The sequence below is a fragment of the Rhinatrema bivittatum genome, chromosome 3 (assembly GCF_901001135.1).
Source record: "Rhinatrema bivittatum chromosome 3, aRhiBiv1.1, whole genome shotgun sequence".
Classification (NCBI taxonomy): domain Eukaryota; kingdom Metazoa; phylum Chordata; class Amphibia; order Gymnophiona; family Rhinatrematidae; genus Rhinatrema; species Rhinatrema bivittatum.
The window spans coordinates 212,243,291-212,267,954 of record NC_042617.1 but is presented as its reverse complement, the minus strand read 5'-3'; the positions used below and the strand labels follow the sequence as shown (position 1 = coordinate 212,267,954).

Below are 24,664 nucleotides of genomic sequence, written 5' to 3'. Positions count from 1 at the left end.
GATCTTAAGCGCACAGAAAAAGCAACAGTGGAGTGGTTAAGCAAGAAGAAAATGAATGTCCTTGAGTGCCCAATCATAGCCCAGGCCTGAATCCAATAGAAAATCTGTGGCAAGTCTTGCAGTCTACAATCTCTTCTGCCAAGAAGCAAGAACTACATCACTCTCCTGAGCAAAGTTGGTAGAACTTAATCCTAAATAACTTATGGCTATTATTGCTGCAAAAGGGGCTTCCACAATGTATTGTCAATGGGGTATGAAGACTTATGCAATCAAAACTTTTGTGGACTTTTTAATTCATAAATACTTTTGGAATATTTGTCATTGTTATGATTAAAGCGTAGAGTATGTTGTGAAATAAACTAATGCATTATGATTTGAATTTTTTAAACAATTGAATGTGAAAAATGTGCAAGGGTGTGAAGACTTTAGCAAGGCATTGTATGCTTATATTAAGTTCAAGCCAGTTTTTTGTGCCAAAATCAACATCATTTACTGATGCATTAGATTTTGTTGGGCACTGGTTAAGTACCATTAAGCAATGGATGCAGGCCTGGTGCGACTGGGTGTGCTTACTGTGCAGTTGCAGAAGGCAGCGGGCCGGTGGCCACAAGAGAGACCTCTGGTACCACCGGTGGAGCCTAACCCACTGGCTGCTGAAGAAGGGGAGAGGCTGCTGGCATTCAACCTGCCGGCATCTGAAGAAAAAGAAACACTGCAGGCCGCTGGCACTCCACCCACCGTCAGTTTTGTGTGTGCATCTACGCACAGCTTCCACTCCCCCCGTGAAGCAGAAAGGTCTCCTTTTCCAGATGAAGAAGAAAATATTTGCCTGTAGCCCACTTAAATAATGAGAGGGCACTATACACGGTGAGGTTTGAAATAAGTACGCTAGCCGTGGGAGTAGAGTCATTTTAATGGCCGCTATTCTACCTAACCATGTTAGGGTCAACCTGTCCCATGTCTGTAACTCCCTTTCCAACCGTTTAATTAGCGGGATATAATTCAAATCAAACAATTCTTTATATTCTGAGGCTAACTGCACCCCTAAATACTTAACTGAATGTTTTGCCCACTGAAAGGGAAACTTCCGTTTCAAGTGGGTCATCAAGTCGGGTGGTAGAAAAATCGGTAATATCTCAGATTTTTCTTTATTAACTTTAAAGCCTGACACTTTCCCAAAAGCCTCTAGCTGCGGTATTAGTCCCGTTAGGGAGCACTCTGGATTTGTAATTTTATTTATTTATTTAAGGGTTTTTATATACCGTGGCTCGTTAGCAAACATCACTCTCTCCCTTCAGACCTTAGGCTCGAACAATGCCCAATAAACTTCAAAAAAAGACTCAAGACTTGGCTTTTCACCCAAGCATACGCCTGATTCGACTTCACTAACACTCTCCCGTCTGGGTCAACACACCATGTGTCCCACTACTTAATAATCCCAGAAACAAATACAATCTCCTCCTGCCAAAGACTGACCACTTGTTACTTGACTGATCCGAATCGCTAGTATGTTAGATTTCAGTAATTTAAAAATGTTGTTTCTCTTAATGTTTCATGCAATTTAATTTAATGTTTTATCTCTTAATGTTTTATCTTAATGTTTTATGCAATTTAATTTAATTAATTATTCACCCAGTTCTTCATTTCCTTGTTCTATGTAAGACATTTGTGTTATGTCATCCCAAAGTTATATGTAAACCGAAGTGATTGGTAACATTACCAGAACCTCGGTATATAAAAAATGTTAAATAAATAAATAATGTAAACACATCATCAGCATATAAGGCTATCTTATAGGTTTTGTCACTTACAGAGATCCCTTGAATACTCTCAGTATTTCTAATTTTTTCTGCCAATGGTTCTAAACAAAGCGCAAACAATAAAGGTGACAGGGGACACCCTTGACGTATCCCTCGCTGTACCTCAAAATTAGCCGAATATCCCCTGTTGACATTTATGCAGGCCGCTGGTTTTCTATATAATTCTTATACCCAATTAAAAAAAAAACCCTCCTAGACCAACCTTCCTCAGTACCTGAAACAGAAAAGGCCAATGAACTCTTATCAAATGCCTTTTCTTCGTCTACCCCAAATAGCACTGATGGAATCCTTATTCTTATTAGTATGATGTATTAAGTTTACTACCTTTTAGGTATTGTCCCCAGCCATTCGGCCCGGCATGAAGCCTGCTTGATCATCATGAACTAATATTGGGAAAACCATCTTTAATCGATTAGCTAGTATTTTCGCCAGCAACTTCAGATCGATGTTAATAAGCGATATTGGCCGGTATGAACTACATAACATTGGATCCTTCCCTGGTTTCAGTAAAATGGTAATTCCTGCCACATTTGCCGCTGGTAAAATGTGTCCCTCTGTGCTGAAGCTGTTAAGCATGTTTACAGTGGGCCTACCAATTCTTCTTTAAACTTTTTATAGAAAAAAGGTGAGTACCCATCAATACCTGGTGCCCTCCCAGATTTCAGCTCAGAAATGGTGAATAATACCTCCGCAGATATGATATAGGGCGACTCTTGCCCCCCAACATTGAGCCCTCTAAACATGAAAGCTGAATCTCTTCCAAATATTTCAAAATGTCATCCTCAGTGGCACTATCCTCCCTCCTGTATAAAGTAGCAAAAAACTGATTGAACTGAGCACCGATCCCCTCCCCGTCCATCACTACAGTCCCGTCACTCGCTTTTATTTTGGTGATTTGAGATTGGGCGATTCTGGCTTTTAAAGCATGAGCCAAGAGCTTCCCTGCTCTGTTGCCATGTTCATAATAGATTTGTTTAGTGAGATCTAATTGATATGCAATCTCATCCGCGTCCAACTTTTGGAGCTGATGTCTAATATCTCCCAATTCCGACAGCAGACGCCTATTTGGCGATTGTTTATGGGCTTTTTCCAACCTGTCCCTCAAAAGGAGGCGCTGTTTATTCTTCTCTTTCTTTTTATAAGATGCCAGAGCTATAAATTTCCCCCTAAGCACTGCCTTGAGACAATCCCACAATACCACTGGGGTAATTCCATTCGTATTATTGGTGACTAGGTATTCCTTAATAGCTAATTTCCAGTTCCACCTCCTTATACTTAAGTAAGAAATCATTCATCCTCCAGAACCGTCGACCACCCCCTAAGCTCACCACATTAAAGGACCACCATATGGGGCATGATTGGACCAAGTTATGTTCCCAATATCCGCAGCAGTGGTATCCCCTACCAGAGATTTATCAGTAAAAAAATAATCAATTCTGGTATATGTATCATGAGCCTTAGAGTAGAAAGAATAGTCCCTTCCACTAGGCTGCCTTTACCGCCAAATATCCACAACTTGCCATTTTGTAAGAAATGATTTTAAAGCGCTCTGGTCCACATTAGAATAATGCCCCCCCACCTTTAGAACAGTCCACCTTAGAGTTACAAACTAGATTAAAATCCCCTCCAATTATCAATTTCCCGCTTTTAAACCGAAGTAATTGTTCATCTAATCATAGAAGCACCTCTCTGAAGCGTATTAGGGTTGTATACATTCCCCAAAATATATGAGCTGATTGATATATAATGAGACTACGAGGAATCTGCCCTCGGGATCTCTGTGGACCGCATCCACTTGGGCCATAAGATCCCGGAGATTAATATCCCCACTCCAGTATATTTAAACTTTGGCATGCTGGCTGCCAAATATATTTGTGGGAAGTGAGTTGAAGTCAAGTGTTCATGCCATTTTCGGAGATGAGTCTACTGAAGAAACAAAATAATAACCTTCAAAGAGAGCGCTTCTCGAAACATGCTTTTACGTTTAAAAGGGTGGTTGAGTCCCTTAACATTCATGGAGACTACCTTAATAGCCATCATCCACTGTCAATCCACGACTCCCATGCATTATCATATTAATCAGACCCACTCCCCCCTCCCTTTCTCCAACAACCAAACCCATTTTCTAGAAACAGACCAACACAATGACCAAAATGAGAAGCTTAGGCGTGAGTGCCGAGGTGGTGGCCTGGATTACAAACTGGTTGACGGACAGAAGACAATGTGTGATGATAAAGGGCTGATGTGCACGGAGCAGGAGAGAGACCTTGGAGTGATAGTGTCTAACGATCTGAAGTCGGCGAAACAATGTGACAAGGCGATAGCTAAAGCCAGAAGAATGCTGGGCTGCATAGAGAGAGGAATATCGAGTAAGAAAAGGGAAGTGATGATCCCCTTGTACAGGTCCTTGGTGAGGCCTCACCTGGAGTACTGCGCTCAGTTCTGGAGACCGTATCTCCGAAGAGACAGACAGGATGGAGGCGGTCCAGAGAAGGGTGACCAAAAAGATGGATGGTCTTCATCAAATGACTTATGAGAGATTGAAGAATCTAAATATGTACACCCTGGAGGAAAGGAGGAGCAGAGGTAATATGATACAGACTTTCAGATACTTGAAAGGTTTTAATGATCCAAAGATAACGACAAACCTTTTCCGATAGAAAAAAATCAGCAGAACCAGGGGTCACGATTTAAAACTCCAGGGAGGAAGACTCAGAACCAATGTCAGGAAGTATTTCTTCACGGAGAGGGTGGTGGATGCCTGGAATGACCTTCCGGAGGAACTGGTGAAGACCAAAACTGTAAAGGACCTCAAAAGGGCGTGGGATAAACACTGTGGATCCATAAAGTCTAGAGGATGTGAATGAAGAGTGGGTGGCTCACGGGAACGACGGCTACTACCTGGTGATAATACCCCTTATTCAATAAACATACACACGGTTAATGCGACTCCAACATTGCTCAAAGCTTCAGCAGCAATGAGGAAATATGGAAAAAAGGATTTGCATTCACATAAAAGCGGGGAGTAGCTTTCTTGTTACGGCGCTTACTACCCCAAACCAAATAAGCCTGATATTTCACTTTCAATGCATATCCAGCATAGCTCTCTGCTTCAATGGCAGGGGGGAATGAAGAAAGGTGGATCTATATTCAGGCAATAACCAACAAGGACTGAATTACATAGTCTGGATAAACAGATAAGCATGGGTGTAGCTTGCTTATTGTGATGGTTAATACCCCTAACTAATTAAGCTATTTCACTTAGATGCAGTTCCTACACTGCTCTCTACATTAATGGCGGGGGTGGAAGGGAAATAGAATAAAAAAGGTTACTAAGAGCCAAGAGAAACAGATAAGTATGTGAGAGAAATAAAAAAGTGCAAAAGCTTGCTGGGCAGACTGGATGGGCCGTTTGGAATTCTTCTACTGTCATTTCTATGTTTCTTCCCCTGCTGCCCGCACTCTCCCTCTCCTCCTCCCCCCCCCCCCCCCATCCCTTCCTCCCCATAAATTTCCCCGCCGTAGAGACATCGGCAGGAAACCTTCTAGGAGTAAGTGAAATCCCCCCCTCCTCTCCCACCATCCCTCCATCTTGTAACATGCAAATAGCATCAATATAAATTCTAAAACATCTAAACAGGCTAACTCAAAACATGTTGCATTTTAATCGCAGTCATTGCTAAATTCGCTGCCGTGGTGAGTTTCAAATGGCCAATTCCGATCATCCATAGTCAATAAAAGTAGAAATAAGCCAGTGCCGATCTCTGCCTAATCAGTCCATGCTGTCCGTAGTCTCACTTTGGTCAGTAGATTTACGCTGTAATCTGGAGCCCGACTTCCCCACCCACTGCCATCTGGGGCGGTCTGCTCCCGCAGCTTTCTGGGCATCCATCTTAGCATCTGGGAGAAGTAAACCCACTCCTGCCATTACCGATGCGGCCTCTGTTGCATTTTTTATATGGTGTGTGCTGCCATCTTTTGTAAAAGCAAGACCAGATGGATACATCCATCTATACCTCAAGTTTTCTTTTCTAAGAAGCGCAGTCACTGGTTGCAAGTCTCTCCTTTTTTGAAGTGTAACCGCTGCCAAATCATTGTATATAGCAACACTCTGACTGTCCCACTTGATGGCACCCATCTTGCGCGTTTGCTGTATAACTGCGTCTTTTATGTGATAGCTGTGTAGGCACGCTATGATGTCCCTGGGGATGTTCCGTTTTGGGGCACGCAGCACTCTGTGCTCGCTCAAGTATGATTTCGCCCTCGAAAAGATCTTGGGGTTCAGAGTGCTCATTGAGCACTTGGCATATGTTTTGCACTATCAGCCCAACATCCTTATAGCTTTCAGTTTCAGGTACTCCCCGAATTCTAATATTAGCGCATCTCGGTTCTCAAGATCTTCTATTTTAAGTAATATCTCCTCATTGGTCGCTTGTAAATCGGTAAGGTCCGATCTAATGCGTGAAACTTCCACGACCTGACCCTCTACTATATTTTCCACGTCTTCGACCCGTCGGCCGTAATCCCCCAGCTCAGAGCGGAACTCATTCATCGCCACCTGCATATCTGTTTTGATGGATTTTATATCTCTTTGTATTTCCAAAAAACAGTTTAAAGTCCTCTTTTGTTGGCTCTGTTAGTGCTCCCGACCTTCCTACCTCCATTCCGTCTATCGCGGCCTCGGAGCTGTCAGAGTCATGCTGCATGGCCCCATCCGCCATTACTGGATCTCCCGGCTCAGGATCGTCAGTTAAGGCTGCGAATCTGGAGCCTCCCAGCTCATACGAAAAAGTTTTTAAGTCCAGCGATTTCTTCCTATGTGTCATTGCAATGTAAACCGCTGTCTTCTAGTGCTCACTAGAAGTAAAAATTAGCCCCGATTACACCGAAAGAGCTTAGATTAGGATGGATGGGAGAGGAGCTATCGCTTCAAACAACCATGCTGTTGGGCTGACGTCACTTCCTCCTTCATCTCCCTCAGTTTTAACAGATATTCTTCCCTGTGTTCCTTTTTGGGGAAACTTTATACTACATGAATGCTGTTCTTTTTGCCTTTATTTTTTCAGCCACCTTTTTAGAGAACCCGATAGGTTTCTTTTTCCTCTTACTCTTGTTTACTTTTCTAACATATAGATTTGTTGCCTTTGTATAGCTCCTTTTAACTTGGCCCACTTTTGTTCCATCTCACCCATTTTCTCCCAGTCTTCCAGTTCTTCCTCCAGGTATGTCCCCATTTTGACAAAGTCCATATTTTTGAAATTTTTAACTCTGGTCTTTGTGTGACTTCTCTGTATCCTATTCGCAAAATTAAAATTGTACAGGTCCTTGGAGAGGCCTCACCTGGAGTACTGCACTCAGTTCTGGAGACAGTATCTCCGAAGAGACAGAGACAGGATGGAAGCAGTCCAGAGAAGGGCGACCAAAAAGGTGGAGGGTCTTCATCGAATGACTTATGAGGAGAGATTGAAGAATCTAAATATGTACACCCTGGAGGAAAGGAGGAGCAGAGGTGATATGATACAGACTTTTAGATACTTGAAAGGTTTTAATGATCCAAAGATAACGACAAACCTTTTCTGTTGGAAAAAAATCAACAGTACCAGGGGTCATGATTTAAAACTCCAGGGAGGAAGACTCAGAACCAATTTCAGGAAGTATTTCTTCACGGAGAATGTGGTGGATGCCTGGAATGACCTTCCGAAGGAAGTGGTGAAGACCAACACTGTGGATCCATGAAGTCTAGTGGATGTGAATGAACAGTGAGTGGTTCACGGGAACGACAGCTACTACCTGGAGATAATAAAAAAAAAAAAAAAAAAAGCAGGGAGTAGCTTGCTTGTTACTGCGGTTACTACCCCAAACCAAATAAGCCTGATACTTCACTTTCAATGCATATAAAGCATAGCTCTCTGCTTCAACGGCAGGGGAGTAAGTCTGACACTTCACTTTCAGTGCATAGCCAGCATGGCTCTCTGCTTCAACGGCAGGGGGGAATGTAGAAAGGTGGATCTATATACAGGCAACAACCAACAAGGACTGAATTATATAGTCTGGGTAAACAGATAAGCATGGGTGTAGCTTGCTTATTGCAGTGGTTAATACCCCTAACTAATTAAGCTATTTCACTTAGATGCAGTTCCATTAATGGCGGGAGTGGAAGGGAAATAGAACCAAATAGGTTACTAAGGGCCAAGAGTAACAGAAGTATGAGAAAAAAAAAGTGCAAAAGCTTGCTGGGCAGACTAGATGGGCCATTTGGTCTTCTTCTGCCATCATTTCTATGTTTCTATGTAAACCACACTGTCTGATCACTGATGCTCAGGTGAGCTCATACCCAAACATTAGCGACGACATCACCATTAGTGAGCACCAGATCAAGTACCACACTATCTCTCGTGGGTTCAATTACCATTTGTTTGAGAAGAGCCCCTTGAAGCGCATTCACTATCTACTTCTAGTAGATTCCGCAGAAGGGATACTCCAGTCCTCATCAGGCAGATTTAAATTTCTAAAAAGCAATACTTCACCCTTCTTTCCCACTTTTTGGATGTCTTCAATGAGTTCTCTGTCCAATTCATCCATTTGAGTCAGTGGCCTGTAGATCACACTAGTAAAAATAGAAGCACTCTTTTTTTTTTTTTAGGATGGTCCACAATGTTTCTTCTCTACCCCACATCCCTTACAATTCAGTTGCTTGGATATTGGTTTTGACATAAAGAGCTACTCCTTCCCCTTTTCTGCCTCTCTATCATTTCTTAGCAAGTTATAGCCTGGGATTACTATTGCACTTGTAGGAATCAGTAAACCAGGTTTCCATAATAGCAACAATGTCCAAGTCAGCCTCCACCATTAGGACCTGTAGGTCTGGAATTTTGTTCCCCAGACTATGATACATTTGTAGTCATAGCTTTCCAGCTGCTCTTTGTATTCACCTTTTCTGCTTTTTTGAATTGATGGATTGTATTACTTTCCCTTACCTCATCCTGGTTTGCTTGGGGGTGAATGCCAAATTCAGAGACCACCTCCTGCCACCCCTGCTCCCTAGTTTAAATGCCTGATAATGTATAATCTGAAATTTTCAGTTAGTATCCTTTTTCCTGCCACAGACACATGTAGGCCATCCTTACCATATAATCTTTTATTGCTCCATATTCAACCCCAGCCTCCAATGTATCCAAACCATTTTCCTTACACCAGGTTTTGAGCCAGACATTGAAATTATCTATATGGCATAATCTTCCCTTGCCCTGTCCATGAACAGCTAGTACATCTAAAAAAGGCAGTAGTCTTTGAAAAATGTCTAATATTCTCCCCCTAGATTTTGGAAATCTTTCTGTACATTGTGGACACAGTTTCTAGCGAGGTCATTGGTCCCCTTATGGATGATAACATTGATACCAGAGTTATTAATTTCTTCTAAATGTGCAGAAACCACCTGGCTTACATTTCTATTAGTTGAGGATCCTGGAATGCATTTAACCATTGTGTCCCCATCAAACTGAGTTCTCAAATTGGTTCCTTTGACTGAACCTCCCAGCACAAGCAGCTTTCTTTTATGACATTTGACCATATTGAAGGATTTCTGAGTGCAATCAATGACTACTTCCCTTTCAATCATCAATTCATGTTCTGTTGAAGGAGCTTCTTAATTTTCCAAAGCAGAAAATGCATTCTCCTAGGACAAGCAAGATGGTAGTCCTCACACATGGATCATTGGATGGAGCCCGGCACAGCAAACTTATGTTAAAGTTTCTGGAACTTTGACTAGGCATACTGAGCATGCGCAGCATGTCCTACACTACACGTCCATGCAGGGTCTGTCTTCAATCTCTCTTTTTTCCATGGAGCTTTCGCCTCGCAGTTAAGTGAGCTCTGAACTTTTTCCTTGAAAACTGCCTTTAGAAAACATTCACTGGATATTTTGGGGGTTTTTTTGCCTTCTATCAACACCGGTTCCTCCCGATAGGCTCCTTAGGTTTTTCGGCGTTCTCAGTAAGTTTTTCTTTTTGCTATCGTCTCTCCCCCCCCCCCCCCCTCCCCTCCCGTAGTAGCGGTTCCTCATTGACCACCCGCTTCAACTGCCTGCCGTTACAACTCACATTTTACTTCTCTTCTTTTTGTTCGTCATGGCCTCATCCAGTTTTTTGCCGATGCCCCCAGTGCCTGAGGACCATGTCCATCATGGACCCCCACAAGATGTTTGTCCTCTTACCAGGGGCATCGCATGACATCCAGGGTTGCAGCATGTGTGCCCAGATAACCCCTAAGGGATGTCGCGCTCAACTTGGTAAGATGAAGAAATTCTTCGAGTCGAGCAAGTCCGTGCCATCGACGTCTGTATCAGTGGCATCTATACCGATTGACCTTGGAGATGCATCGATGGACACTTCGCTATTGACATGTGGGACCTTCTGTTCTGTCGATACTGGCGGATAGGGGTGCCGGAGACCGGCCCCTGTTAGTTTCTTCCAGTCGAGGACATCTGGTTCGTTGTCATTAACCTCGGCACCGAGGAAAGACTGGACAAAGAAGTAGAGGAAGCATTGGCACCAGTCACCTTCGATGTATGGTGCCGGGCTCGGGGATAAGCCGGCTTATGCTGTGATGCCCCCAAAGCGACCCCACAGTGAGGAGTACCAGTCCTCCATTGATGCCGGGGATCTGTGATGGTCTCCTCTGATCCTGGTGCCAGTCGACGATTCACCTCTTGGATCTGAGAAAGATCTGGCCACCCCTCCTGCCTCCCAGTCGGTGTTAGCATTGCAACTTTCGAGGAGGAGCTGTAGCAGTGAGTCCAGCTGGTGGTGGAATGAGCACCGCAGGGTATTGGGGCTGTGGCACTGACTGTACCGATGCCAGCACTATCCATACTGGAGTGACTGTGTGCTCATCGGTGCTTTATCGACCTAGCTGGCATTGGTTCCCGGGATGCCACCGATGTCCCGACCAGTATGGTGGTCATTGCCAGTTCCTCTGAGGAGGAAGCTCAACTGAGGCTAGCAGGGACAACGAGGCCCTGTAGCCTTCTGTTCTGCTTTGCCGGGGCCGGCACCAATGCTACCGGTGCCTATGCTTCTGGACAAAAGCTGAGCACCTAGGACCCTATCCTCTGTGGACTACAGTGAGGATGAGGCTCTTGTATGACCCTTGGGGGGATGACACTGCAGATTCCTCCTCCGGAGACTCGGAGGGTCTCCCCTCAGAGCCATCTCCTCCAGAGGAAAGAAGGAATTCTCCAAAGGGCTCTTAACCTTCAAGGGTTTTGTGTGGGTGATGGCCGAGGCCATCCCCTTTCAGTTGTTGACGGAGGAGGATGCCAGGCACAAATGCTTGAAATCTCCAGTTTGTGGAGGCTTCTGAGGAGATTGTGGTGGGCCTGGTGCACGAGATCCTTAAGGAGTTGCTGCTGAGGATCTGAAAACACCCCCTCACAGTACCTCCTGTGAACAGGAAGGCAGATGGGGGTTTACCACGTCCGGATGGCTACCGGATTCGATAAGTGTCAGCTGCTGCACCAATTTGTGGTAGTGTAATCCACCCTCAAAAGGGCCAAGCTCTCGGACCCACTTCTCTGTGCCCCCAGGGAAGGATTACAGGGCAATGGATGCTCTTGGGAGGAAAGTATTCCAGGGAGCCATGCTTATTGCCTGCATCGCCTCCTACCAGCTCTACATGAGCCAATACTCAAGGAACCTCTGGAAGCAGGTGCAGGAAGTGGTCGAGCAAATGCCTTAACAGTAGCAGGGCACCCTCATGTCGCTGGTGCATAAGGGCCTAGAGTGCAGAAAACACTAGGTTTGTACAACCTGCGATGTTTTGGAAATGGCATCGAGAGTCTCTACAGCGGGAATCAGCACCCACACAGTGGCATGCCTGCAGGCCTCGAGTCTCCAACTGGAGGTACAGGACTCGCTGACTAGCCGGGTATGGGAGAGAATTTCTTCAGAGATAAGATGAGGAATGTGGTAGCCCAGTTATGGAACACCATGAAACCCTCCAACAACTCTGCCAGCACTTCCAACCCACCCTCCTCAGCCAGGAAGTCGGTGAGTCAGAGGAATTCTTTTTACTATCAGAAGAAGCACTGTCCTCCAGCCCTTCGCTCCCTTTTTCAGTGGGTATGCTGCTGCAGCCGTATCAGGCAGCAGAGAGCTCCCAGGCCCCAGCCGATGCCCCAGTCAAATACCAGGATGGGGTTTTGACTGGATCGTAGAGAGCATAAGCCAGCCACCTGTACCCGAGACGCTGGTCAGGCTGCGATTCTTCGCGAATCAGTGGCCCAGTATAACCTCGGACCAGTGGCTTCTGTCCATCTATCAAGGGTACCAATTAAACCTATTGGGTATCCTGCCAAATTGCGCTCCATGCCCGTTTTGGTGGCCAATAGTACATCAGGAGGTACTGATAAGGGAATTCTCCAACCTCTTAACTGCCAGAGCGGTTGAACCTGTCCCACCAGGACAGAGGGCAGGGATTCTCCTCTTGATACTTTCTGATTCCAAATAGAATAGAAGGACTCCGACCCATCCTAGACCTGAGGGCCTTGAACAAGTTTCTAAAAATAGAAAAGCTCGTTGGTTTCCCTGGGCACCTTGATTCCTCTTTTACAAAAAGGGGTCAAGCTATACTCCCTCGATTTAAAGAATGCGTACACTCACATAGAGATCTTCCCAAGTCACAGGAAGTATCTCAGGTTTGTGGTGGAAAAACAGTACTTCCAGTACAGAGTGTTGCCGTTCGGGCTAGCGTCAACCCCATGTATCTTCACAAAATGCCTGTCCGTGGTGGGGACGCACCTCCGCATGCTGGGATGCATGTTTTCCTTTATCTGGAAGATTGGTCAAGAGCACACCGCAACTGTCCATGTTACTCCCTTGGCACGTTTGCACATGCACAGAGCCCAATGGACCCTGAGATTGCAGTGGCAGCAGGCCACGCAGAGCCTCCAGGATCACGTCCAAATCACTGCCATCTCAGCAGGACTCTTTTCCTGGTGGAGAATACTCTTAAATTTGGAATGGGGCATATCCTTCCAAAGTCTCCCTACCCAAACTGTCCTAACCACAGATGCGTCCACCCTGGGGTGGGGAACTCATGTAGAGAGATTCCGCACCCAGGGCCTCTGGTCCGCCCAGGAAACAAGCTGTCAAATCAGTTTCCTGGAGCTCCAGGCAACCAGGTATGCTCTGAGCTTTCTGAGATAGACTGTCCAACAGTTGTCCTGATCCAAACAGACAACCAAGTAGCTATGTGGTATGTCAAGAAGCAGGGAAGCACGGGGGTCATACTTTCTGTGTCAGAAAGCGGACCTGGGCCTTGTCCCATGGGATAGTGCTCAGGGTCATGCATCTGGCTGGAACGGAGAACGTGATAGCGGACAAACTGAGTCATGCCTTCAGGACCCCACAGATCTTCCGCCTCTGGGGGAGCCCAGATGTGGATCTATTTGCATCCCCCTGCAACAGAAAAGTGACTCAGTTCTGCTCCCTGTACAGGACAGACTGCAAACTAGCCTCAGACGCCTTTGCCCGCCATTGGGGCAAGGATCTTCTGTATGCATATCCTCTGATTCCCTTAGTGGCGAAGACTCTATTGAAGCTTCATGTGGACATAGGGACTATGATTCTCATAGCCCCTCATTGGCCAAGACAGGTCTGATTTCCCCTCCTTCAGGTGTTGTCCATTCGGAAACCACTCAGTCTGGGGACTTCCCAAGAGCCTATCATGCAAGACCGAGGCAGGTTGCAGCATCCCAACCTCCAGGCTGTATTGCTCACAGCCTGGATATTGAGAAGTTAATTCTGCAACTGCTCGATGCCTCGGATTCTGGTGGCTTCCAGAAAGCCTTCTACTTGAAAGTCCTTCAAACTGAAGTAGAGGAGGTTTTCAGTGTGGTGGATGCAGAAGGCCCTGGAACCATTCTCCTGCCCCACACAAAAACTGCTTGATTAACTTCTATACCTATCGGAGGCTGGCTTGAAAACCAACTCCATTAGAGTTCATCTGAATGCAATTGGCACATACCACCATGGTGTAGATGGTACATACATCTCTGTACAGCCTATAGTTGTACATTTCATTTGGGGCCTGCTTCAACTGAAGCCTCCCCTAAAGCCTCCTGCTGTGTCTTGGGACCTCAGTGTGGTGCTAGCTCAGCTGATGAAAGCTCCTTTTGAGCCACTGCACTCCTCTGACCTGAAGAACCTGACCTGTAAGGTCATATTGTTGGTGGCTGTCACCTCAGCATGCAGTGTCAGCGAGCTCCAGGCCTTAGTGACTTACCCACCTTACACTGGGATTTTTCATGACAGGTTGGTCTTGCATACGCACCCTAAGTTCCTGCCTAAGGTGGTGATGGATTTCCATCTTAACCATTCCATCATCCTGCCAACATTCTTTCCCAGGCCCTATTTACACCAAGCGAACAAGCTGCACAGTTTGGACTGTTAGAGAGCCTTAGCCTTCTATCTGGAGCTGACAGAAGCCCATAGACAGTCCACCCAACTTTTTATTTCTTTTGATAGGAAGAGGTTGGGAGATGCTGTTGCAAAACAGACATTATTCAGTTGGCTGGCATCTCCTTCTGTTATGCCCAGGCAGGACTGCATCTTGGGGGTCATGGCAAGGCTCATTCAGTCAGAGCCATGGCAACATCGATAGCCCACTTATGTGCAGTTCCTTTGGAGGAGATCAGCAAGGCTGCAACGTGGAGTTCTTTCCACACATTCACATCCCATTATTGTCTGGACAAGAATGGCTGACATGACAGTAGGTTCGGCCATATTGTCCTCAGGAATTTCTTTGAGGTGTAGAACCCAACTTTCCTGCCTAGGGCTCATTGCTTGGGTTCAGGCTGTCTCTCACTCTGTTACCAATAACACTGTGGTCGTTCTGCTCGTATGCAGCTGGTTGGTGTCTGTTTGTCCCCTTTTGTGTTGGGGAGCAGCCTATAGCTAGGGATTCACCCATGTGTGAGGACTACCATCTTGCTTGTCCTAGGAGAAATCAGAGTTGCTTACTTGTAACAGGTGTTCTCCTAGGACAGTTAGTCCTCACGAAACCCGCCGCCACCTCGCAGAGTTGGGTTTCTCCTTATAAAATTGAAAATATATAATTCTATATTATGAGACTGAAGAGGGGACCCCGCGTGGACGCATGTTATAGGGTATGCTGGGCATGCTCATTGTGCTTAGTTAAAATTCCAGAAACTTTGACATAAGCTTTCCGTGCCAGGCTCCATCTGATAATGTCACCCAAGTGTAAAAATTAACATCCTGCTGTCCTAGGAGAACACCTGTTACAGGTAAGCAACTCTGCTTTATGTAAGGGTAACAGCTGAGAGACTGGGTGTTTCTTCTTTACAGGCCTTATTCTGCCAGAGCTGACTGCAATCCAATAATTCCTGGGATTTTCAATGTTGGATATCTGACTTCTCTGTAGGAGTGTGGATGGGTATTCAAGATGCTGTCCAGTTAGGGAAAATGGGTGTCATATAGTCGCATATCTGTTCTGCCAGATCCCACTGTAAACCATTTATTCTTGGGATTCAGAATCTTCTGGGGAAGGTATTCTGATTGCATAAAGATAAAGCAGGTTTTTTGAAATCCGAACAATTTCTCTTTAAATGCATCACCTGTTTTTTTATTGGAGACAGCTGAAAACAAATTGGACAATCCTTAAGCCTTGGTACATTAGCACCATGAATGTTACACTGAATAAAATCCATTCTGCTATCAGTAACTATTATACAAGTTGTTAGATTGGTTCTTGGCCTTATTATTCACTTAACCAAGTTCTTAGAAGAACTATTTAAGAAAGAAACACCCTAGGGGTGGATGGGTGTTGTCCCTTGGTGTCCAGACAGGTGCCACATTTCCAGTTTTATCTGTTTCCTTGCTGCCAGCCTGCTGTGGAAGGCTGTGATTTTTGCACCACCAGTGTTGGGGAAAGTCCAGACATTTCCAGAACTGCCATTTTAGAGTACGGGATTCAGTTTTGGCTTGTCATCCTCCTAAAGGATAGGATATCAGTGTGTCAGAAAAGATGCAATAAAAAAAGGTTAGCTTGCTTCTTTTTGTTTGCTGTTTTAGAATGAGGCATTACAGCTATGCAACAAGATTAGCGATGCGATTGATAGAGTCGATCATATGTTTACATCAGAGTTTGAAGCTGAGGTTGATGAGTCAGAATCGGTGACTTTGCAGCAGTATTATCGAGAAGCCATGATTCAGGGTTACAACTTTGGTTTTGAGGTAAGTGCACAAAAGCATACACCTGTTTGCATGTCTCTATGCACCGTGAAGAAATGAAGCCTGTTTTGGTATTTGTGCATTGTAAAGAACATAAATATATTCATTCATATAAAATATAAATATACTGTTTGAAATTAATGTGCTGAAGTATGTTTGTTCCTTGCTTTCTCTGATGTTCCCTTCTTATCAGGGATTTTCATGAGAGAGTTTTAAATGCAGTGAGTTTTAGAAAGGGTAAAATTGTTTCATATCTGGCAATAAGTTAAGATCCTTTCCACCTTGCAGTAATTAGTTACATGCCAGCCATTTGGGAATTATTGCTGAGCACTATTGATTATCAGAAAACTAGTCCTGTGAGGATGGTAATCTTCCCTTTCTTCTAGTATCATAAAGAAGTTGTTCGCTTGATGTCCGGAGAATTTAAACAGAAGATTGGAGACAAGTACATTAGCTTTGCCAGAAAATGGATGAACTACGTACTGACGAAATGTGAGAGTGGCCGGGGTACCAGGCCCAGGTAATTACAAGCTACCTATCAGCCAGGGAGTACAGTTTGGAACTGGTACTGTTGTACACAGCAATGGGCAGTGCCTGTTTTCCAAAGAGGAACACACTTGGAAATCTTTGTCTCATGCATGTCTTGTTTTTAAAGCTGAAATCTCACACTTCTAGAAAGGAACAAGCTGCTGCATGGCTGACATAGTTTGTGTTTTTCTTTGACCCAGCACTTTTCTCCTCCTGCTTTTTTACTTTCAGCTCAGTCAGAACCAGAACTTGGATCTGGAACCAGGAGCCTTTATTCCCAACTACTCAGGGATTTCCTGCCCCTCATTTTATTCTGCAGCACTCTATCCCCAAAACATACTTAGTCTGGTCATTGTATGTCGTGTGCCATTCATCTGACCAATTGTAAATGTGACCACCAAGCCTGATCGAAGAACATGTATCTCTATTTTTTCTGAGTCAACCAGAAAAAGTGGGTGTTGGATGGGATATGTTGTAGGATATTAAGGGAGGTCAGAGAGGTTCTGATAGGTCCGCCAAAGGACTTTTTCAATAGATATTGGAGATGAGAGTTTCCATGGGATTGAAAAGAGGCAGTTGATGTCCCTGTAATAGAAGTATTGATAGGGAGTCTGTCTTGAATTTTGATTTATTTAATATGAGTCATCTGTTTTTGGAAAAATTCTAGGCAATGCATACTTGATAAAAATATAAATAACATTGAGTTCCTGGACATACCCAGATCAGTCCAGACTAGTTGGTTATGCACTCCCACCAGCAGATGAAGGCAGAGAACAAAACTTCGAGGCACGGCTATATAACCTTAGTGCCATCTGCAGTTCCTCAGTATTTCTCTGTCTCCAGCAAATGGTGGTCGTGCATCCTATAGCTCTGGACTGAGCAGGGCTCCCCAATGTGTGAGGTTCCGATCGCGGGCCATCCCTTGGGTCGAGCAGGATACTGCCCTGGCTATAGAGCCCTCAGATTCCAGGGAGATGGATAGCCAGGGGACTGGTTCCCTCAATGCCCTGAAGCCCTCTTCCAGCGCCTCCTAAAGGAAAGTACCCTTGCGGAAATTTGTTTTTGTTACTTACAGACAGGCCAATACAGTACAGAGCGCTCCAAAGGAGCGCTCTGTTAGCCTGCTCTTGGACGTGCGTTTTCCCTTACCCCTTATTCAGTAAGGGGAGGAAAACGCGCGTCCAACCCGCGGCCCCTAATAGCTCCCTCAACATGCAGATGCATGTTGAGGGAGCTATTAGGTATGCGCGCGGGATACAGAAAGTAAAATGTGCAGCCAAGCCGCACATTTTACTTTCAGAAATTGGCGCCGACCCAAAGGTAGGCGCTAATTTCTTCCAGCACCGGGAAAGTGCACAGAAAAGCAGTAAAAACTATTAAGTCGGAGTTTTTACTGCTTTTCTGTGCACCCTTCGACTTAATATCATGGCGATATTAAGTCGGAGGTCCCGAAGAGTAAAAAAAAGTTTAAAAAAAAAAAAAAACCCCAAAAAATTTGAATTCGGGCCGCGGCTGTTGGGCCAAAAATCGGACGCTCAATTTTGCTGGCATCCGGTTTCCGAGCCCGTGGCTGTCAGCGGGCTTGAGAACCGACGCCGGCAAAATTGAGCGTTGGCTGTCAAACCTGCTGACAGCCGCCGCTCCGGGCTAAAAGGAGGCGCTATGGACGCGCTAGTATCCCTAGCGCCTCCTTTTGCCCGATTCTACCGCACCACCTCATTTGCATATTATATTGCGCACACTGGCAAGTGGCAGGTGCGCGCGCCGGGAGAGCGGGCGTTCGTCCGCTCTCCCGCGTTTTTACTGAATCGGCCTGAGTTATTAAAAAAAAAAAAAAAAAAAAAGAGAGGATTCTTGCATTCCGTTTTTTTCTCTACAGGGGTTTTTCTCTGAGGCTTGCCGTTTCAGGCAGTACTCGGCTGGGGGAGGAGGAGCATCCTAGTGCCTGAAGCTGCCTCAGGTCGGGGAAGCAGCTCCTGGGTGTTTTTTGGCCTCAGGGCAGACGTCTTGTGGGCCTGGGCAGTCAAATCGGAGGTTTGCAGTAATTTTTCCTGCTTCCTTCCTCCTCCGCGGAGCGCTGAGCCTGGACTATTTTTTGTGTGGGTGCCATTTTGTTTTTTTTACGGGTTCTGCGTGAGTGCTCAGCCCGACCGATTTTCTGCCTTCTGGGACCCCAGGGGAGCTGGGGGAAGGACTGCCATGTCTGAAAGTGCCCTGGTGAAGGTCTGTAGGGTCTTTGGCCTGGTTTTAGAGTTGGATGCTCACTCTCTTTGTGCCTCATGTGCTGCGGGGGGGGGGGGGGGGGGCAATCTGCCAAGGGCCAGAAAGCCTAAGCGCGAAAGGTAAAACCCTGGGGTCGATGGATACTGAGGTGAAGGAAGCTAAGGAACTCTCACCCCCTCCGCTTTCCCCGGCAGTGATAGAACCGGGCCAGGGAGATCCGAAGGATACAACTTCAGATTCCAGTAGCGATGATGTGGGTTTCTCCCCGGAGTTTGTGCTACTAAGGCATGAAGCCTTCCTGGCCAGGAAGGCTGCGAAGAGGAGCTCTCAGAACAGCACTGGTGGCTCTGCCAAGTGTCTGAAGAGACAGGCTCTACCTTCTCCAGGCCCCTGGGCTCAAGGGAGCCGTAGAGATGCGGGGACCGTTGGGGACAGCCTGGTGCGGGGTCTAGTCACGCCCCAGGGTGACACTGACCCCGATTCGGACCCGGTTGCTGGTGGGGACACTCCGTTGTTGCTGAATGCCCCTGGGGGGGGGGTGATGACCCTCGGGTGGTCCGGCTGTTTAAGCAGGAGGAATTGCGTCCCCTTATTCCCCAGGTTCTGCAGGAGGATTCTGCAGTGTCACAGGAGGTTCTGCAGTGTCACAGGAGGATTCAGACAGCGAAGGGGTCAACCCGGTCCTGGACAGGTTGCAAGGACCCCCCTTGGCTTTCCCAATTCCAAAGAAAATTCAGAAGCTTATCAGCAGGGAGTGGGATGCCCCAGAGGCCGGCCTCAAGGTGGGACGAGCCATGGCCAAGCTGTTTCTCACAAGACAAGCAGGATGGTAGTCCTCACATATGGGTGACATCACAAGATGGAGCTCAGTCACGGAACACTTTTGTCAAAGTTTCTAGAACTTTGACTGGCACCTACTGGGCATGCCCAGCATGGCTCTAAACCTGCAGCCAGCAGGGGTCCCCCTTCAGTCTTCTTTTTTCCATGCAGCAGTAGCCACACGGGTTAAGGAGCTCCACAGAGATTCCTGACAGGAATTTTCCTCACAGAATTACTACAAACTTTCATATCCCACAGGGGTCCCCCTCTCGAATTTTTGCTTCTGTGGTACTCCGGTAAGTTTTTTTACCTGGTTCCGGTCGATTCCCTTCGAGTTTGGCCCTCGGGACCTACTGGCCGTCGACTGCACCACGGCTCAATGTTTCAAAGGACATGGCATCGGGGTTCCTTTGGTGCCCTGACTGCGCTCGCATCATGTCCATAACAGACCCCCATAAAGTCTGTGTAATGTGCCTCGGGTGTGAGCATGATGTCCTGACTTGCACCAAATGTGCCCTAATGACACCGAAAGGTCGCAAAGCCAGAATGGAGAACATGGAACTTCTCTTCCGTTCTCAAATTCCAACGCTGCCTATTGCTTCGACGTCGTCCGAACCGGCGCCGTCTACTTCGCGCAAGCATCGGGCACCGACTGGTGACCGTCCGGCATCGACAACCTTCCGCCATCGACTACCTCTACTCCCTCTCAGGCCCAGGGGATTGTAGAGAGAAGCATTGGCACAGAAAGCCTCGGACCATCGATAACGAAAAGTCATAGACCTCGCCATCGTCCGAGCCGCCATCGAAGAAACTCCGTCCAGAAAAGGCATCGTCCCTTTCTGAGACCAGGTCACCGAGGCAACCCTCACCCGGATGGGTGTTGGGAGCCGCGACTCCGCCTTTAACGGTGGTCCCTCCGGCTATGCCTCTGCCTCCTTCTTCCCTTCCAGAGCCGGGGCTGATTGCTCCAGATCTCCGTGAAGAGCTGGACCGGATGGTTCAGGAGGTCATCGATAAGGCGATGCACAGATTCCAGGTTCCTCCAGCGCCGAAACCGGTGCCGATTGTGGAACCGATCACTGATCCCATTCCGGCAGCATTGGCACCACTGCTCTCGAAGATGGAAGTGTTTCTAGCCGCTTTTCCACCGACTGATCCGGGGTCACCGATGGCTCTGGTGCCTTCTCCGCTTGCTCTGTCATCAGGAGGAGAAACACTGTTCTGTCTTCCCCCATCGGGAGTCCTGCCGATGCCTCAACCATCGATGCCGATGTGGCCATCGGCTCCACCGATCCATCCATCGATGCCCTCGATGCCTTCATCGGTGCCTCCAGTACTTCCCTCTATGCCTTCAGAGCCTAGACCGGGACCTTCAGGAATACCTTCATCCCGTCCCTCTCAGGTTCCTAGAGGGACAGGTGCTGATCCCTATGACACCTGGACTCACGATTCCTCCCCAGATACCGATGATTTACCATCACCACCCTCTCCTACTGAAAGCAGGAAGTGTTCTCCGGAGGACTTGTCCTTCATAAATTTTGTGAAGGAAATGTCTGAGATGGTTCCCTTACAGACTGAGCAAGTTGATAGACACCAGATGATGGAGCTGTTACAATTCCTGGATGCTCCCAAGGAAATCACCTCCATCCCTATCCATCAGGTTCTTTTGGATCTTCTCAAAAAGAATTGTGAACACCCTGGTTCGGTAGCTCCAGTCAACCGAAAAGCAGATACCACTTACTTGGTCCAGTCAGCTCCAGGGTTCCAAAAACCTCAACTGGATCACCAATCCGTGGTAGTAGAGTCTGCCCAGAAGAGGGCACGACGCTCAAAGCCACACTTTTCCTTTCCTCCAGGCAAAGAGCAGAAATTCCTGGATGCCATTGGCCGATGTGTCTTCCAGGGATCTATGCTCATCTCTCGGATCGCCTCTTACCAGTTTTATATGACCCAGTATAATAGGGTCTTATTCAAGCAGATACAGGACTTTGTAGAGTCCCTGCCTCAGCAATTCCAGGAACAGCTACAAACCCTGGTTCGCAAAGGCTTTGAAGCGGGGAAACATGAAATAAGATCCTCCTATGACATCTTCGACACCGCCTCCAGGGTTTCAGCAACTGCCATTTCTGCAAGATGGGCCTGGCTTAAGTCTTCGGACTTGCGCCCTGAAGTACAAGACAGATTGTCCGATCTGCCTTGCATCGGAGACAATCTGTTTGGTGAACAGATCCAGCCGATGGTGGCGGAGCTCAAGGAGCATCATGAGACCCTTCGCCAACTCTCTCTGATGCCTTCTGAATATTCGACTAAACAACCATTTAGGAAGGACTCCAAAAAGTCATTCTTCCTTCCAAAGAAGTCCTATCCACCACCGTCTAGAGGTTGTTCTACGAGGCCTTTCCAAAAGGCCTAGTCTCGTTAATCCCATAAACAAAAGCCGCAAGCAGCTCCTCAGCTAGGCCCTGCTTCCGGTTTTTGACTCCTGCATAGAGAGCAGCAGCCAGCTTCCGCTGCTCTCTATGCAGGAGTCGATTGTGCCATTTCAACAACGTATGGCACACAATCACCTCAGACCAGTGGGTCCTTGCCATAATCTCTCAAGGTTATCACCTGAACTTTCTCTCCATCAGACTCCCCACCTCGGCCGACGTGGGGAACATCAGACCATTCACTACTACTGGATCAGGAAGTCTTCCTCCTCCTTCAATCCAGAGCAATCGAACCAGTGCCCTACTCCCAACAGGGCCTCAAGTTCTAGTCACGGTACTTTCTAATCCCCAAAAAGTCAGGCGGTGTTTGTCCAATTCTGGACCTGAGTGCCCTCAACAAGTACCTCCAACGAGAAAAGTTCAAGAGGGTAACTTTGGATTCCCTCCTTCCTCTTCTGCAAAGAGGAGACTGGCTCTGTTCTCTAGACCTTCAGGACGCATACACACACATTGCGATAACTCCATCTCATCACAGATTTCTGGTAGGCCCCAAGCACTATCAGTACAGAGTGCTCCCATTCGGCCTAGCATTTTTTCCACGAGTTTTCACCAAGTGTCTCGTAGTAGTAGCAGCAGCCTTCCTCAGGACTCAAAAGGTGTCCATGTCTACCCCTATCTCAACGATTGGATGATCAGGGCTCCCACTCAGCAAACTGCTCTGTCGTCCCTACATCTTACCTTACACACCCTGATTTCGCTAGGATTTCTCGTCAACTACGCGAAATCCTGCTTAGTCCCATCTCAAACTTTGTCCTTCATAAGGGCAGACTTGGACACCTTTCAAGCAAAGGCTTTTCTGCCTCTACAGCGAGCTCTTTCTCATTTCTCTTGCACACCATCTACAGTCTCAACACCATTCGACTGCACGAAACTTCCTCATCCTGCTGGAACACATGGCGTTCTCGGTGCAGATTACCCCAATGGCCCGCTTGGCCATGAGTCATGCAGTGGACTCTAGGGCTTGATGGACCCTTGGTCTGACCCAGCATGGCAATTTCTTATGTTCTAAGGTCAGAATGGACTCAATCAGTTCAACCACTATCGACCGTTGTCCACATCACCGACCCACTTCGTCAGTCTCTAGCTTGGTAGAAAAATCAGATCAATCTTCTCCCAGGCCTGCCCTTCCAGGCCCCAAATCCTCAAATAACTCTCACCACCGATGCTTCCAACCTCAGCCGGGGAGCACATGTTGCCAATTTGCAAACCCAAGGAACTTGGTCTCCAGAGGAAGCCAAACACCAAATCAATTTCCTGGAGCTACGAGCAATCAGATATGCTCTCAGGGTGTTTCGGGATCGCCTGTTCAACCAGGTGGCCATGTGGTACATCAACAAGCAGGGAGGGACGGGCTCCTACCTACTGTGTCAGGAAGCGGCAGAGATATGGGCGGAGGCCCTTTCCCACTCGATGTACCTCAAGGCCACCTGCTTGCCGGGAGTGGACAATGTGCTGGCAGACAAGCTGAGTCACACCTTTCAGCCACATGAGTGGTCTCTCAACCCCACAGTAGCGAACTCAATATTCCAACGTTGGGGTTATCCTCAAGTAGACCTCTTTGCGTCACCTCAAAACCGCAAAGTAGAGAACTTTTTCTCTCTCACTTGCAGCCAAAACTCACAGCCAAGAGACACATTCTTCCTCTCAGGGGCCACCGGTATCCTATATGCATTCCCTCCCACTTCTCTCGAAGACTCTCGTGAAGTTACGTCAGGACAAGGGAACCATGATCCTCATAGCTCCTCACTGGCCACGCCAAGTGTGGTTTCCAATTCTTCAGGACCTCTCCATTCGCAGGCACATTCCCCTGGGGAAGGACCTGCTTCTGAACACCCAGAATGACGGGTGTCTACACCACCCCAATCTTCAGGCCTTGTCCCTGACTGCCTGGATGTTGAAAGGCTAATTCTTCAGCCACTCAACCTTTCGGAGCCAGTTTCCCGAGTCCTGATTACTTCGCGGAAGCCTTCCAAGAGAAAATCTTATTTTTACAAATGGAACAGGTTTAAGTCATGGTGTTCCTCACTGTCACTTGATCCTTTTACCTGTTCCACCATGAAGTTTCTAGACTGTCTCTGGCACTTATCAGAGTCAGGTCTAAAAACTTTTTCCATCAGGATGCATGTCAGTGCAGTAGCCGCCTTCCATAAAGGTGTTGCGGATGTACCCATTTCTGTACAACCCTTTGTGACATGCTTTTTGAAGGGCTTGTTCCACCTCAAGCCTCCACTGCGCCCTCTGGCCCCTTCTTGGGACCTCAACCTGGTTTTGGGTCGGCTCATGAAACCACCATTCAAACCTCTCCAATCCTGTGATCTTCGATATCTCATATGGAAAGTGGTTTTTCTTTTGGTAATCACATCCGCGCGCAGAGTTAGTGAGTTACAGGCCCTAGTTACCTATCCGCCTTACACTAAACCTCTGCACGACCGGGTAGTACTCCGCACTCACCCTAAGTTTTTGCCTAAGGTAGTATCAGAGTTTCACATTAATCAATCCATTATACTACCAACCTTCTTTCCCAGGCCCCATTCTA

General features: G+C 46.9%; 1 protein-coding gene across 7 annotated transcripts in view; it reads left to right on the top strand.

The window, feature by feature from the left end:
- The window catches only part of MAP3K4 (mitogen-activated protein kinase kinase kinase 4), a 464,119-nt gene that overhangs the window by 297,525 nt on the left and 141,930 nt on the right, over positions 1–24,664 (top strand). For all 7 annotated transcript variants that reach the window (XM_029594154.1, XM_029594153.1, XM_029594149.1 and 4 more), the window contains 2 exons: positions 15,911–16,072; positions 16,456–16,589. In XM_029594154.1, the coding sequence (XP_029450014.1) occupies positions 15,911–16,072; positions 16,456–16,589 (296 nt within the window). The remainder of the gene's footprint in view (positions 1–15,910; positions 16,073–16,455; positions 16,590–24,664) is intronic.